Source organism: Megachile rotundata, chromosome 15 (assembly GCF_050947335.1).
Source record: "Megachile rotundata isolate GNS110a chromosome 15, iyMegRotu1, whole genome shotgun sequence".
Classification (NCBI taxonomy): domain Eukaryota; kingdom Metazoa; phylum Arthropoda; class Insecta; order Hymenoptera; family Megachilidae; genus Megachile; species Megachile rotundata.
The window spans coordinates 3,800,656-3,814,001 of record NC_134997.1 but is presented as its reverse complement, the minus strand read 5'-3'; the positions used below and the strand labels follow the sequence as shown (position 1 = coordinate 3,814,001).

The following is a 13,346-nucleotide window of genomic DNA, read 5'->3' as shown; positions in this document are numbered from 1 at the left end:
AAATTTTAATAGTTTTGGAAACAAATTTGATTGTAGGAAGAATAAAAAAATTGTACTATTTTTTTATTTTATAATATAAAATTTTTAATACATCTAAGTTTCTAATTTGCACTTGTAAATGTTCATGTCGTTTTTAAGTTTCTAAATGTTTCCACAATACTACACAATAAAGGTACATTTGTGCTACTTTCACTTTCCATTGTCCTTAAACTTTGCACAAGCAATGATCTGTCAATTGGTTGTTTGGATAAATTACACTCTAAAATATAAATATTGTTCATGTCAGTATATAGTTTTGTAGATATTAATTTAGAATGTATTTACTGTATATGACTTAGCAACTTTACCTGAGATAAATACAGTTGAACTATATTTATATCCCATCCAATCTAAATATTCTCGTATGAGTTCATTTATAAATACAATATCTTGAGAAGGTTTTGGAAGTTTCATTTTATTTCCTTTATTTGAATTATCTAATAATTTTATTACTTCTGTACGTACTTTTGCTTTTATACGACCTAATTCTCCATCAGCTTTAAGAGATTCAGTTACAGCTAAACAAAAATATTTATTATGAACAACAATTACAAATTAATGTTATTAAAGATACAAAATATTGCTAAAATACATAGTTTTATAATATCCTAATAAATATTAATATTTACTATTATATTTTTAATAATGAAGTTTTAATTAAATGAAGTTATTAATAAAGTACGATTCTTAAATCCAATGATACTCTACATAAATATAAACAAGCAACGAAAATACATTGAAGCATTATACTACAAATATGCATTTGTATATTTGAAAATTAAATATTTTGCACTTTAAAATAATAGATATATTAAAAATTATTTCTTTAATAAATACCATTGATCAAATCCTTTTCTGTTGCCATATTTTATTATTATATTTGTGAATAAAAAATTAAATCCTGGAGAAAAATTCAAGAATTAAAGTGTTGTTTTAAATGTTTATATAAATCTAATGGTGACAAATGTATAACATATAACTATTTTTGAATAAACGATAAATCTATATTAAGTATTTTGTCGAACGGGAAATCATATTTAATATTTATTATTCATCGGCTTTTTGTTTACTCTGCTCATGTTGGCCTAATATGTCGAATACGTTTCGTTACCAAGAGCAACGCGTATGCGCATTTATGATTATGTAAAGTTCATATATCGCATCATTCAAAAGAATCCGAATCCTGAAATTACAACAGTCTAACTAGTAACGGCGCAACGAGTAGGCAAAAACTAGGAATACAACGAACTCATTTTTCAAAAACAGACAAAGGTCACAATCACTTTAAATCTATGCATTCACCAGCAATTTATTTGCAATAAATATTTTGTCATTTCCCTGTAACACATTCATCTGTATTTTTTCATGATATATAGTTTGTTATTTTCTTGTAAGTTATTTGTAATTATCATTTCTGTAATATATGTTCTTCAAATATATTTTGTAATCATTTTCGTACATCACTTTCTTTCTCAACTTTTCAATGTTGTGAAATTGATGTAAATACTTCGAAAACCAATATCATCGATATACAAAAAATTTACAACAAATAAATTTCTACTTATTAGAGTTTTACTCCTAAAATCACTACTAGAGCGAATATGGTGCCCTCATAAGAGTGCAAGTGAATGGTGTGAAGTTAGTCGAGTTCTCTCTGTCTATTTATTGTGTTTTTGGTTAGGAGAGACAATGACGATAAATATGAAGTTACCAAAAAACGCGCATTACGCGAGCCAAAACGACTCTGCGAAGAAATAATATTTCGACATGATTTCTTTTGCATACTTTGTCAGAAGTTTAATCAATGACTACGTTTCCATCGAGGGTTCAAATCGGGTCAGAGTCGGGTTAGAGTCGGGTTGGGGTCAGCGCTTGTACGGTGGAAACGCCAAAGGTTTAGTTGAACTCTACCCTACAAAATTTTAGGGTAGCGTTCAGTTGAGGTTCGGTGGAAACGACAAGAGTCGAGTTCGTGTTGCCAACATAACAAATCCAAATTGCATTGTGTATCACGTGTTGTATTAATTGGTGTAGAAGAGGTTATTATTACTTTTTGTTGATGATCTTGTAATCTGAGAAATAATTTTTGTATTAATATTGCTCTCCTTTACATGTCAGAATATGGTAGTTGACTTTGTGCAGTTGGTAATGTTCAACCCAACTCCAACCCCAACGTAACTTTGATCCGATGGAAACAGGCAAGGCAACTTAACTCTAACCCGACTCTGACCCGATTTGGACCCTCGATGGAAACGTAGTCTAAGTCGGTCTCAGGGCCAATTTTGCAATTTTGTCCAAAACAATTTTATGAACTGAAAACTAACATTTCTTATAGAAGAAAATTGTTCACGTCCCATTTTTCCAAAATCGACCCTGAGATCGACAATAGTGTGCAAAAGAAATCATGTCGAAATATTACTTCTTCGCAGCGTCGTTTTGGTCAGGAGAATGCGTGTTTTTTGGTAACTTCATATTTACCGTCATTGTCTCTCCTAACCAAAAACACAGTAAATAGACAGAGAACATTCGACGAACTTCACACCATTCACTTCGTTCTAGTAGCTTTGGCTAGCACCGGTATAACTATATTCAAATATTTATTTTCTGACTGAATTTAAACTCAAGTTGGGTTGTAACACACAAAAGTAACAATTATGTCAAATTAATTCATAAAACACATGGAATTATCGTATACCTAAGTATAAAAGAAAAACAGTGCAATTGCAATGTTTCACTGTAATATAATTGTTACGTTTGTTATGACTTATTTTAAGTTTGAATGTTACTGGTAAGATAAACTTTTAAACACATTGTCTAAATTAGGATTTATATTTGTATTTAAATTTATACTTGTCTGATATCTAAAAAATCATTGAATAGTGAACTTTTACAGGCCCACATTTACATTTTCGTTAACATGTAGCTTAGCATCAAAATTGGTTATGTATACCAGTCCGACTACTACTATTTGGATTCGGTAAGTTTTCATCTTTCCTACGGTTCTAGTCCGTATACGATATATAAATTTGCAACACTATCTCTTGCTATTTTTTTTATTTTTTGAGTATAAGGTGTCTTGCTTTTGTTTTGTAAGACAATGACTTGGGATATTCAGTGCTTCGAATACATGAAATTCATCCTCTATGCCAGAACTATTTACTACTTTAAAGCTTATGTGTGTAAAAATGAAAATTGCTTCATTTATAACTTTAGTTAGTGGGTGAATCTTACCAACTTTTTCTTGTCCAATGACCAACGTAATGTCAGTTACCTTATTGTGCAGTTTAAAGTTAATTTCTTTGGTTTTTGGTATATTTTCTTTATTTTAAGTTGACTTGGTTTATTATATAAAATGCTGGTTACCGGGCTTAAATTATTTTTTACTTGTGTATTCTCTATCTTCTTTAAGCTATAAAAGTAAACTTTAGTCATACCCTTTTACTTAAATATCAAATCCTAACTATTTCTAAATCCTGCAAAAGCACTCTCAATTTTAGTAACTGGTTTATTTGTAAATGAAGCTATTTCTTTCAATTCAAAAATACTAGTGTAAACTTTCATTATAGTGATATTTTGCATAATATCAACCACTTAAAAAACTATTTCCTTAATTATTAATTTATCGAGTAATTGTGTTTTTTTTGTTAACCCTTTAAGCTCTATGGACGCATATATGGGTTTGGCGAAAGTCATCCGCGTGGCCTAAGGTCGCATAAATGGGTTTTCTCTAAGTCATTGGCATGGACTAAAGGCGCATATATGCGTTTGTCGATTTTTTCGATCAATATACAGTCACTTTCGTGTAAAATTAATACAGGAATACTCGTTAGTAATTTGCTTTCATCAGAAATAGAATATAGTGATTTACTATCATCAGACAGTTAATCAGAAGAATCAATCGATGAAAGAAGAACAAATAGAAAACGGCCCAGGAAAGCGAAGAAATATTCCGGGCCCAGCGATGGTCAACGCTAGCCGCGCTCCGTCCCTACGGACCATTTCGACCAGAAGTATTCAGAGCTCAAAGGGTTAAATAATAATGAATTAATAAATAGAAATATGTATAATAGTGACACTTGGACTTAGAAGGAGTTTAAAATACTTGCCTATGTTATTTAAGAAGAGATCTAAAGACATAAGTGAAGCATTTTCTAATAAAATAGTGGAAATCAGCATTATTTATTCAAGAAATCTTAAAAACAATGTGCAAGAATCTAGTCTCCTTTAAGTCGGAACTATTGACAGCATTAGGTAAAGACAACTCTATTATGAGACCATTTCAACTAAAACCTTTAATTGGTTTTTTTTAAACCTCTTTTTTTCAGGAGAAAAATTTTACAGTCAACATGGAAGTATAAAAAGAAAGAGAGAAATTTTATAATAGCGATCATGCAGTGAGTAATTGCAAAACTGCAGAATTCATAAATAATTCTCTTCAAATCCTCCTTCAATTCCTTTAAACGGAATCATAATTGAATTGTGAGTAAATGTCAAAGATCTAATTTAGATAATTTACACAAGAATACACTACTTTTAAATGAGAAGCTAAAACATGCAAAAAAAAAGTTGAAAATGAAACACAAAACTGAAATGTTATAAGTAGAAAAAGTCATAAATAAATGTAAGCAGGAACAAAGTGAAATGGAGCAAAATGTAGTAAACAAAGGTTCATTTGGCTATAATTTAGCAAGTAATCAAAAATAAGTGACATGTGCAGCGATAAAAAATTACCAAAGTTTTTTACATAAGAACCAAAGGCTTTGCCTTATTACTACCAAAAATATGTAAAAAGCAGTTAACCACCAAGGTCACACTTATAATGAGGTAAATTTGTTTGTATTTCTTTCCATCATCAATAGCTGTTGATAGAGCCTTAGGACAACATTAGATATTAGATATTAGACATTAGATATTAGGACGACCCTGATCACCCTCTACTGCTCCAGCATTTTTAGATTCCTTAAAATATAAGAGAATTTCTTGGCCAAAAAATCCCCATTGAGCTTTGCCAAAATTGCAACTATTGTCCTTGGAATACATACCATCCAAGCCAGGAGCCTTATAAACTCTTTATTCTTTTTTTGTAGGCTTATATACCATCTAATTCCTAATTTCCTCTCTCTGCCTTGAAGAGATTCACAATGATTTTCACTCTTTTGTTTGTCAGAATGGGTGGATCATTTTTTCTTCATCTTTTCAGAACTATTTTGCCCCATATATCATTGCCAAACTTCTTAATAATTCTATCCCAGCAAAGTTTCTCTTTCCTTTTGATGAGTTTCTAGAAGGTGTTATTAAACTCTTTATATTTTCTTAAAGAATATAAATAATCTTTATGCTTGACTTTGTTACATTTGCTCTATGTTTTGCCACTTTGTGATCAATATATTTCCTTCTTCATTTCTTTCCTTGCCTCATGATCTTTGTAAGTGTTTTTTGCAAACTCTTCTAATAACCTTAAAAATTATGTCCACAGAAGCTTGTAAAGTATTTTCTGCATAATATATCCTGAAATTTATAAATATACGTTTTTGTTTTCAGATTACCAAGAGACCAGCCTGTAGGCCTTGCAGGAAGAAGATGGACACGGACTATCCAATCGTATAAGCGGTGTGTCTATGATCATTAAGAGATTTATTAACTTTGACCCGCCATTCCATTACAAACTTCGGCAATTTCTCGAAAATCAGCGTGATATTAATACTAGATTCTCCGATAGCATTACTAAAGATAGGTATTATTCCTTTATTCGTACAACTTCCTTGACCATCTACCCTGTTATATTCCTACCCCCATCATTTATGAAAACCTCACGACCCTCCGTGTGCATTAAAGTCGCATCCTATCACATTCCCTAGTCTTGAATAATCTAATCTTTGATGTAAGTTCGTCCCAAAAACTTATAAATCGCTATAGGCCTTTATCTAGAGAGAAATATCCTGCCATAAACAAAACATCATTAACATCTACCATCATATAGTTTACTCCCACACTATATCACATTTATATTTACTAACTATAATTAAGGCTATTCTATATAAGCTCCAAAAGTCCAATAAATCCTGTATCCTTTAAGGGACTTACTTAACAGTGACACATCAATATCCTAGTATAAAATCAAGAATTTGTAGCCAGTTGTTGAGGTTAACTTGTATATATTTAATTGCAGTAGTTCTAACGCAATTATTGTTATCTACTGAAATTAAGATTGATCATAACATTGGTCGAATCCTTCCTCCCTGCAATTCTCCCAAATTAGGCTATTCATTTCTAGCAAGAGGTGCCTTGCTTCATCCAGAGTCAGCTAAACCACTGACGTTTTGCTCATGAACCTCTTTCCATCCTGCCGTTCAACCGGTAGGACCCTGGTGCCTTGTATGTATAGCATTAATGCTATAAAGTTTGCTATTGTGTTGCTTGGCTCCTTGTATCAAGGTACTAATTAAAATCTTATCTACAATATTTCTATTAATAACAAAATTTATTTTGCGAAAATCCAAATACATAGTTTCACAAGAATCTGTTAATTTATTGTTTTTATCAGTGTTTAATTTACTGAAACCAAATTCATTAATTTGAGCCTTGAATGTAACTATTGGGTCAGCTTTTGCCATTATATCCTTTTGCTAAATTTTGTTGAGCTGTAAAAAGGTTCTTTCAATCTTATATACTCAGATCTTATACAACAAATACAGCAAAATAAGAATTTGATCACAATAGCAATATTGTAACAGTTTCACACGACCTGTTACGTGATATTGTATTGTGTACAAGCCCACAAGGCTTGTAAATCCTCGACTCAATTCTCTAAACACCGCGTAATGGTGTATACTTAATACTAATTATTGTGATAGGGATAGTAAACAAGAATTATATTTGTTAATAACAATTCATTAATAAGTAAATTCGCGTAACTTAACAGTTTTTTTACCTATAATAAAATTTTGGTTGTTTGTAACTTTGACCGTGGCAGGCAATAAAATTAAGAAGCGTAATGACGTTCATAAAACATGTAAAAAGAATTGGAATAGAAAATACCAGAATTCAGTACTAAAAATAAGTAATGGCTATGGTATTAAGGTAAAAGTCGCAGAAGTTGTTACAGCTTCGTGGTATGGCTACCACGGATGATTTCGGAGTCTTTGAAAGTTACGGTTGTAAAACACTAAACGGCTAATCCTATGATAAAATTGATTAATATATGCGATACACTGCTCCGTGTAATATCCTCGCCCCGTTAAAAGGGCTATGATCAACCTTGAGATTAAATATGACGCAGAATAATCGATTTGCCAAATATCTGCATAAGATGTGATGTAGAAAAATATAAATAAGATTATTAATACGAATATAGTTACATAACTAGCGCAGTTAACAATAAGGTAAGGCTTGGTTAATTACGACTATAGAGTCATATTAACAATGTATATGACAGATATAATTGATTAGTACGTCTGAACACGTAATTTAATGCCTGTGGCTGCATTACTGTCTGCTGGATATCAACCGTTCAATAATGACTGCTCGTCGATGGATTTTTTTTCGCTAGTAAATGACTGCTCGACGATGAATGTCTACTTATTGGTAGATGCCTACCTGTCATTTGCTGTACAAAATAAATATGAAAATTGGTGAGTAAAATCAAGAATTAGGACGTTCTGAAGGTAGATTTTCAAGTAAATTGCATGCTGCTGTCAATGTCAACCAGTGCTTCATTGGTATCTGGTTTATTAAGTCATAGACAACAAAGACTGCAGTTTCATGAGCAAGTGATGCTGTTTTTAGAGATTTATCAAGTAGTAGCTGTTCTTTCAAGGCCATTCTATTCCTTAAGTGATGCAGCTTCATCAACTTTAGTTTCTCCTTTTCTTCTTGATTTTAAACAATTGAATCGTTTAGAAATTTTTTATCATGCTTAATCATGTTAGTACTTTTTTTTTTACAAAACTTCGGCACTTTTGGTTTAATTTGTTCGGATCGAGATAATCATAATTTGGTTTATAATTTTTTTGTAAATACAGTCAAATCCTGAATCTTTTATAATAGAATTAATTTTATTTGCATTTGTTAAAGTAAATGCACCAGAATCATACTCATTAATTATCCTCATATTTAATACTATCTATCTTATTACTTGATGAATCTGCATAATAAATGTAATATTTTTCCTTTGTATCATTATAACAATTAAAGTTATTAAGTGATACACGTACTGATTCAGTAGATTAATAATAAAAGTCGAGGTTGTATTTTTTGCGCTATTTCTGCTATTCTTTAAATTGCGATCTTTTTCATTTACTAGGAATTGCTTGCTATTTCATTAATAAATTTATCTTTTTATTGATTCTAGCTGCCTCTTTAATTCAGTTGCCAAAGCATCATCACTACCTTGTATTGTGCTTTTTTGTGATCTTTCTCCCGGTATGCTAATAATAATATGTCGTTGTTTTGAGCGTACTTAGAAGCGCCCTCTTGCAATTTCTGTTTGGTAAACGGTGGAATATATTTTCTATTACTGCGGATTGTGCTAGTCAGGTATGTCTGGTTTTCGAATAATGATCTTGCTAATGAGATGCTTGTAAAAAAATTGTCGGCTACCACGTAATACCCTTTTATAAAATAATTGTCCATATTCAATAATTTATGTACTACAACGTAGCCAAAACCATTTTTTCTTATTTTTTCTTTATTTGTTTGATCTGCGACTCCTCTATAGTAAAAAAATGATAAATAATAATGGTTGATTGCATCAGACAGCATCCAAAATTTTATATCCCATTTGTGATGCTTTTTACATGGAAGATATTGAATCAACGGTGTTCTGCATTTTGTGGCGACTAACGATTCGTCACTACTCAAATGCTGATAAGGCGAGTAGTAATATTTGAATTTATTATTTGCGTGGGTAACAACTGGTTCAAATTTTGCTGTAGGATCATATCCTGAGCTATTATGTGCTATTAATTTGTTACTGTCTACAACATGGAAAGACTTGCAAATTAATTGAAACCTATTTCGGCTAAACATTTGGCCAAACCATGGAATATGTTTATGGTTTGTTGACCAATAACTGAAAAGTGTTGGTCTACGTGTGACACCCATTTCTAATAGAACAGCAATAAAAGCCCTTATTTCCGACACTGTGGTTGTCTTCCATTCTGCTGCGCTGGATCCTGATGGTACATCGATTCTGTTCAGAAACTGCCTGGCATATCGGTTTGTTTCAGTCCTCAATAAGTTAAAAAATTCTTCAGTAAAAAATAAATTGAAATACTCTCTGGATGTGGAATTTCTTGATGGTATATGTTTAGGCCCAGCAATTTCCATAAATTGTGGGCGAGGATTATGTTCGCTGTCATTGGCCATGGTAACTTCACGGAAATTGTTCAGTGCTTCTTCAAGATCTGGTTCACTATCACTCGCTTCACTATCACTATATATTCTATGTGGATGCCGACTACTTGGTACCACGATTTCTTCATCTTCACTGTGAGGTAGATCCATCTGGTCAAATATTCGGACTAATTCTGCTTGATCCATGTTCAAAGTACATAATATTCAATTTAATGTTCATCATTTAATGTTCAAAGTACATAATGTGGGATTATCAGAGTAGCGAAACCAGTCATAAAACAAAACCTTCGCGGTGCAATAGAACAAAGACCAGCAAACCCGTTTCATTCTGGGAATCGTTCGGGAGATATCAAACATTAATCGACAACATCTTGAACTCATTAAACGTGCTCTTGAAGGCGACGTTAAGGACACTCAACTTGATGTTATAGTACCATCGATGGTTGGCACCCCAAGTTGATTAATGATTCCACATCACCCAGTTTATCATTTATATATGCAATATAATGCAGACATGTATTTGTAATACATTTTATACTATCTTGAATAATAGGATAAAAATCACCATATTCGTTTATCGTATTTTCAAAATTCTGATCATCTCTATTAGCGAGTTATAGAAGTCCTTTGAGGCAGCTTTAATAATTATATTTCTTCTACTTTTCTTCACCAATCAGGTAATTTTCTTTTGTAATCTTCCCCATAATTCGTGAACCCTTCCACCTCTACTCCAAAATCTTTGTATTTATCATAAACTTCTTTATAAATCTCATGTACCACTTCATAATCAATTTCTAATATATTTTTATAGCTCATAGAAATTCTTATATCTAGAACGTTAAGATATTTTTTGAGTTCATTGGATAAAGCTAAAAGATCAAGATACTTTTATGATTTTTTAATGCAAACATAGATCTATTTATTATAACCTGAAGTATCTATTGTTAAATCCAGTGTAAATTTTACAATTCTTTTTCATGACTTTCATATTCTTGATAAGATTCTTCATGTTCTCTCGGAAAACTTTTAGTATATGCTTTTTATGACTTAAAATTAGCAAAAATTCCTTGGTACCGACATTAAGGGTTTTTTCGAAGCACTTTGTTATAAAATCTTTTTGCTTTTTCAACTTTATTCTGGCTTTTTGCTTTTAACCCTGGAAAATTTATTAATTTAGTTAAATTTAATTTATCCCATACAATTAGGCCACCATCTTCTATTAGATTTTTATCTGTCAATACTTTATATGCTCATTTTTTGTTCTAAACTCGCTATTTCTTTTGCTTTCTTATATTCATGCTGATAGGATAAGTAAAGAATTATATTATTTATTAATCCTAAGATTAGCATATTTTTGATTAATTTAACTATTTCGTCAGATGGTCCATTTTCTGAGGCAATTCTTTTGCTTAATACAATTAAAATTCTTTTTATGGGTTTACATTCTTTAATTGTATTATTCATGCTTTCAACATTGATACCATTCTTCTCGAGTATTTTATTACAAACTTCTTCATACAGAAGAAGTTCGTGTACTATATTCTCAATGGATAATAATTCAGCAAGGCGGATTATATATGATTCTTTTTCTAATAAACTTTTTCAAATTATCTCTTTTAATAATTCTGTCATTTTACATTTTTGTTATCAAGCTAACAATATAAAGTGCTACATATTCTACTTATATTAATTTTCTAATGATAATATATACGTAATTTTCATTTTTAAATTCAAATTCGTTCTGTTAATTATTTTGATCATTAACTACTTTTGTATCTTGAGTTATCAATTTATCTGAAAACGTTTTATTATTAAATGCCTTTTTCATATAATTAAATTTTGGTATTTATTATATGAATTGTTAAACGTTTTAAGAATATTAATAACAACTTATTTTTACCAGTAATCGACATATCTACAATCTCATTATATTTAGGCAGAAAACAAAGATTCCATTTAATATACTGTCTTTCATCTTTTCGTATAGCTGTCCTTTTAGATATATTTTTATAATTACTCCCAAGAAGGTTGCTTTCTTTGTACAAGTCAATAATACCTTTTATTAATAGTTATTTGTTTCTTGAAAATATTTTATGTGGAAGATTTATATTTTTAATCTTCTTTACTTGTTCTAAGATGATTTTCTATTATTATTTAAACAAAATTAGTAATATTATACAGCGTGTTGATGCAATGTGAGTTTGATACAGCGGGAGTTAATCTTTGAAGGTTAATCGGGGCTTAATCTTCATCAATAAATTGATTTGTCTCTTCTTCATTGCTACTATCAATAATGGTCATGAATTTTAAATATGGATCTGCTAATCCTTGAATATCTTATTTTTTTTTGCCAATAATGATGCTTCAAAGATATATTTCTCATTCTTTATACTCTCACGGTCTACATGAGACAACATGCATTGTAGCAGATTATGCACTTCTTGAGAATAACAGTACAGGTAACCTTCCTATAACACGGTAGATAGGTTAGGCTAGATAGTGCCGTGTTGTATGAAACCGTGTTGTATGAGACCCAGAGTCAGTACAAAAAGGGGGGTTACGTTCCGAAAACTTATTAAAAACAAATATTTTTTTTTTATTCTACATAAACAACTAAATCTCCCTTTTTAGGAAGGGTATCTAAATAAGTACCCTTTAGGTCGGTGGACTTCTCAGCCACCAATCTGACCTCGACCATTATATGCACCTGCGCCACCAAGTCGCTTTCGGGAAGATGCTTCGCCTCTTTGGCGATGTCCCTTATATCTGTAAGGGGTAAGCTTCCCTTACTCGACCTCCCTCTCTGAGTTTTCCTCTTCGGCCAGGGCCAGCTCACGCAGTACCGCGATTCTTCTTTCGGCCATTGCCACCTCCTCCGCCTGGAGCTTAATGGCCTTCCTCCTCTCTCTGTTGAGGCGTTCATTTCGTGAGTCGTTTCTGCCTCCCCAGCGTCAACGGCCCTCTGGATACGATGGCGGCTTTTGCCGCTCCCGGCGGCCTGCCCTTCTTCTTGGCCGATCGTGAGCCCAGCCCTTCATTCACTGACATTTGGGAGGAGTCGCTCCCTTTGGCTTCCTCCTCTTTATCGCTGGCAAAATCATAATTTGGCACTTGTCTTTCTCGTTGCGGCCTTCTTCTTGGCTACCGCGGTCGATGCAGCAGATTTCCGGATAGCCAATCTATCCTTAATATCCACCCTCGCGGCGAGACACTTCTGATACTCGTCCTCAGGGTCCTTCTCTCTTCCACAAGTGACTCTGCCCCGACCACGTATATCTGCGAGTCCTCGCTGCTAAGTGTCGCCGTGGCCATCACCTCTTCTGCCGGTGTTGTGGATGCGGCTTATCCGTCCTAAGTCTGGGAGTGCGGCGCCTCCATCACCATTATTTTGACGGGGGGGTATCGAATGCACCTGATACTAGGCATCTTCAGAGTGCCGACACCCACGACAAACTGAACACTAACACCCAATTCGCACACTCCCTCCCCCTCTCTCTTCTCCTCCACCAATAAGTTTGTTGAGATTTTTGAAGCCATTTTTGAGAGATATTAAATCGGTAGAATGATACCGCCTTCACTTTCAGAACTTTTTTTTCATTTAAAGTTGCATCTTCTTTCCTCTTTAAAAAATCTGTAATTCTGCTTTGCTTGGTGGTTCTTACCAGGTCATTGTAAATTTCTCGGTATGGAGTTAGACAGTTTTGCAGTTCCTGTATCGGAACAACTCAATTTTTACGACGGTGAAAACGCACAAATTTATTTCGATTATGTTATCACAAATGTATTATAATTTAGTCTGATAGCGAGTGATAGACGTCAATAGTATTACAATCAAATGCCGAAATACTTGATCACGCAATGAAGGTCTTTGCAAATATAAAGTAAAGTCCGTAATGACAAAACAAAGTTAGTCTCGTAGTGACAAATATAAAGTACAATCCATAATGCCAAAT

General features: G+C 32.5%; 2 protein-coding genes and 1 long non-coding RNA gene across 5 annotated transcripts in view; 1 reads left to right on the top strand and 2 right to left on the bottom strand.

The window, feature by feature from the left end:
* Positions 1-46: 46 nt before the first annotated feature.
* LOC100877664 (centrosomal protein 20) lies at positions 47-1,625 on the bottom strand. 3 transcript variants are annotated; one of them, XM_012290550.2, is made up of 4 exons: positions 1,499-1,625; positions 877-940; positions 348-557; positions 47-259 (listed from the first exon to the last, which is right to left on the bottom strand). In XM_012290550.2, exons 2-4 carry the CDS (start codon positions 902-904, stop codon positions 123-125), a joined length of 375 nt encoding a protein of 124 aa, XP_012145940.1. In that variant the 5' UTR covers positions 905-940; positions 1,499-1,625; the 3' UTR covers positions 47-122. The 3 variants fall into 3 exon arrangements, with proteins under 3 accessions (XP_012145940.1, XP_012145938.1, XP_012145937.1); XM_012290548.2 differs by lacking the exon at positions 1,499-1,625 and adding an exon at positions 1,342-1,479; XM_012290547.2 differs by lacking the exon at positions 1,499-1,625 and adding an exon at positions 1,110-1,235.
* Positions 1,626-4,151: 2,526 nt separating this feature from the next.
* Positions 4,152-13,346, top strand: part of LOC100877892 (popeye domain-containing protein 3) — a 96,330-nt gene continuing 87,135 nt past the window's right edge. The window contains 4 exon segments of the mRNA XM_076540316.1: positions 4,152-4,290; positions 4,365-4,863; positions 5,581-7,670; positions 8,390-8,574. The gene's annotated coding sequence lies outside the window, so the exon portion shown is untranslated.
* Positions 4,441-5,573, bottom strand: LOC143265877 (uncharacterized). The gene is made up of 2 exons (XR_013040650.1): positions 5,082-5,573; positions 4,441-4,998 (listed from the first exon to the last, which is right to left on the bottom strand). It is a non-coding gene; the product is annotated as an uncharacterized LOC143265877 (long non-coding RNA).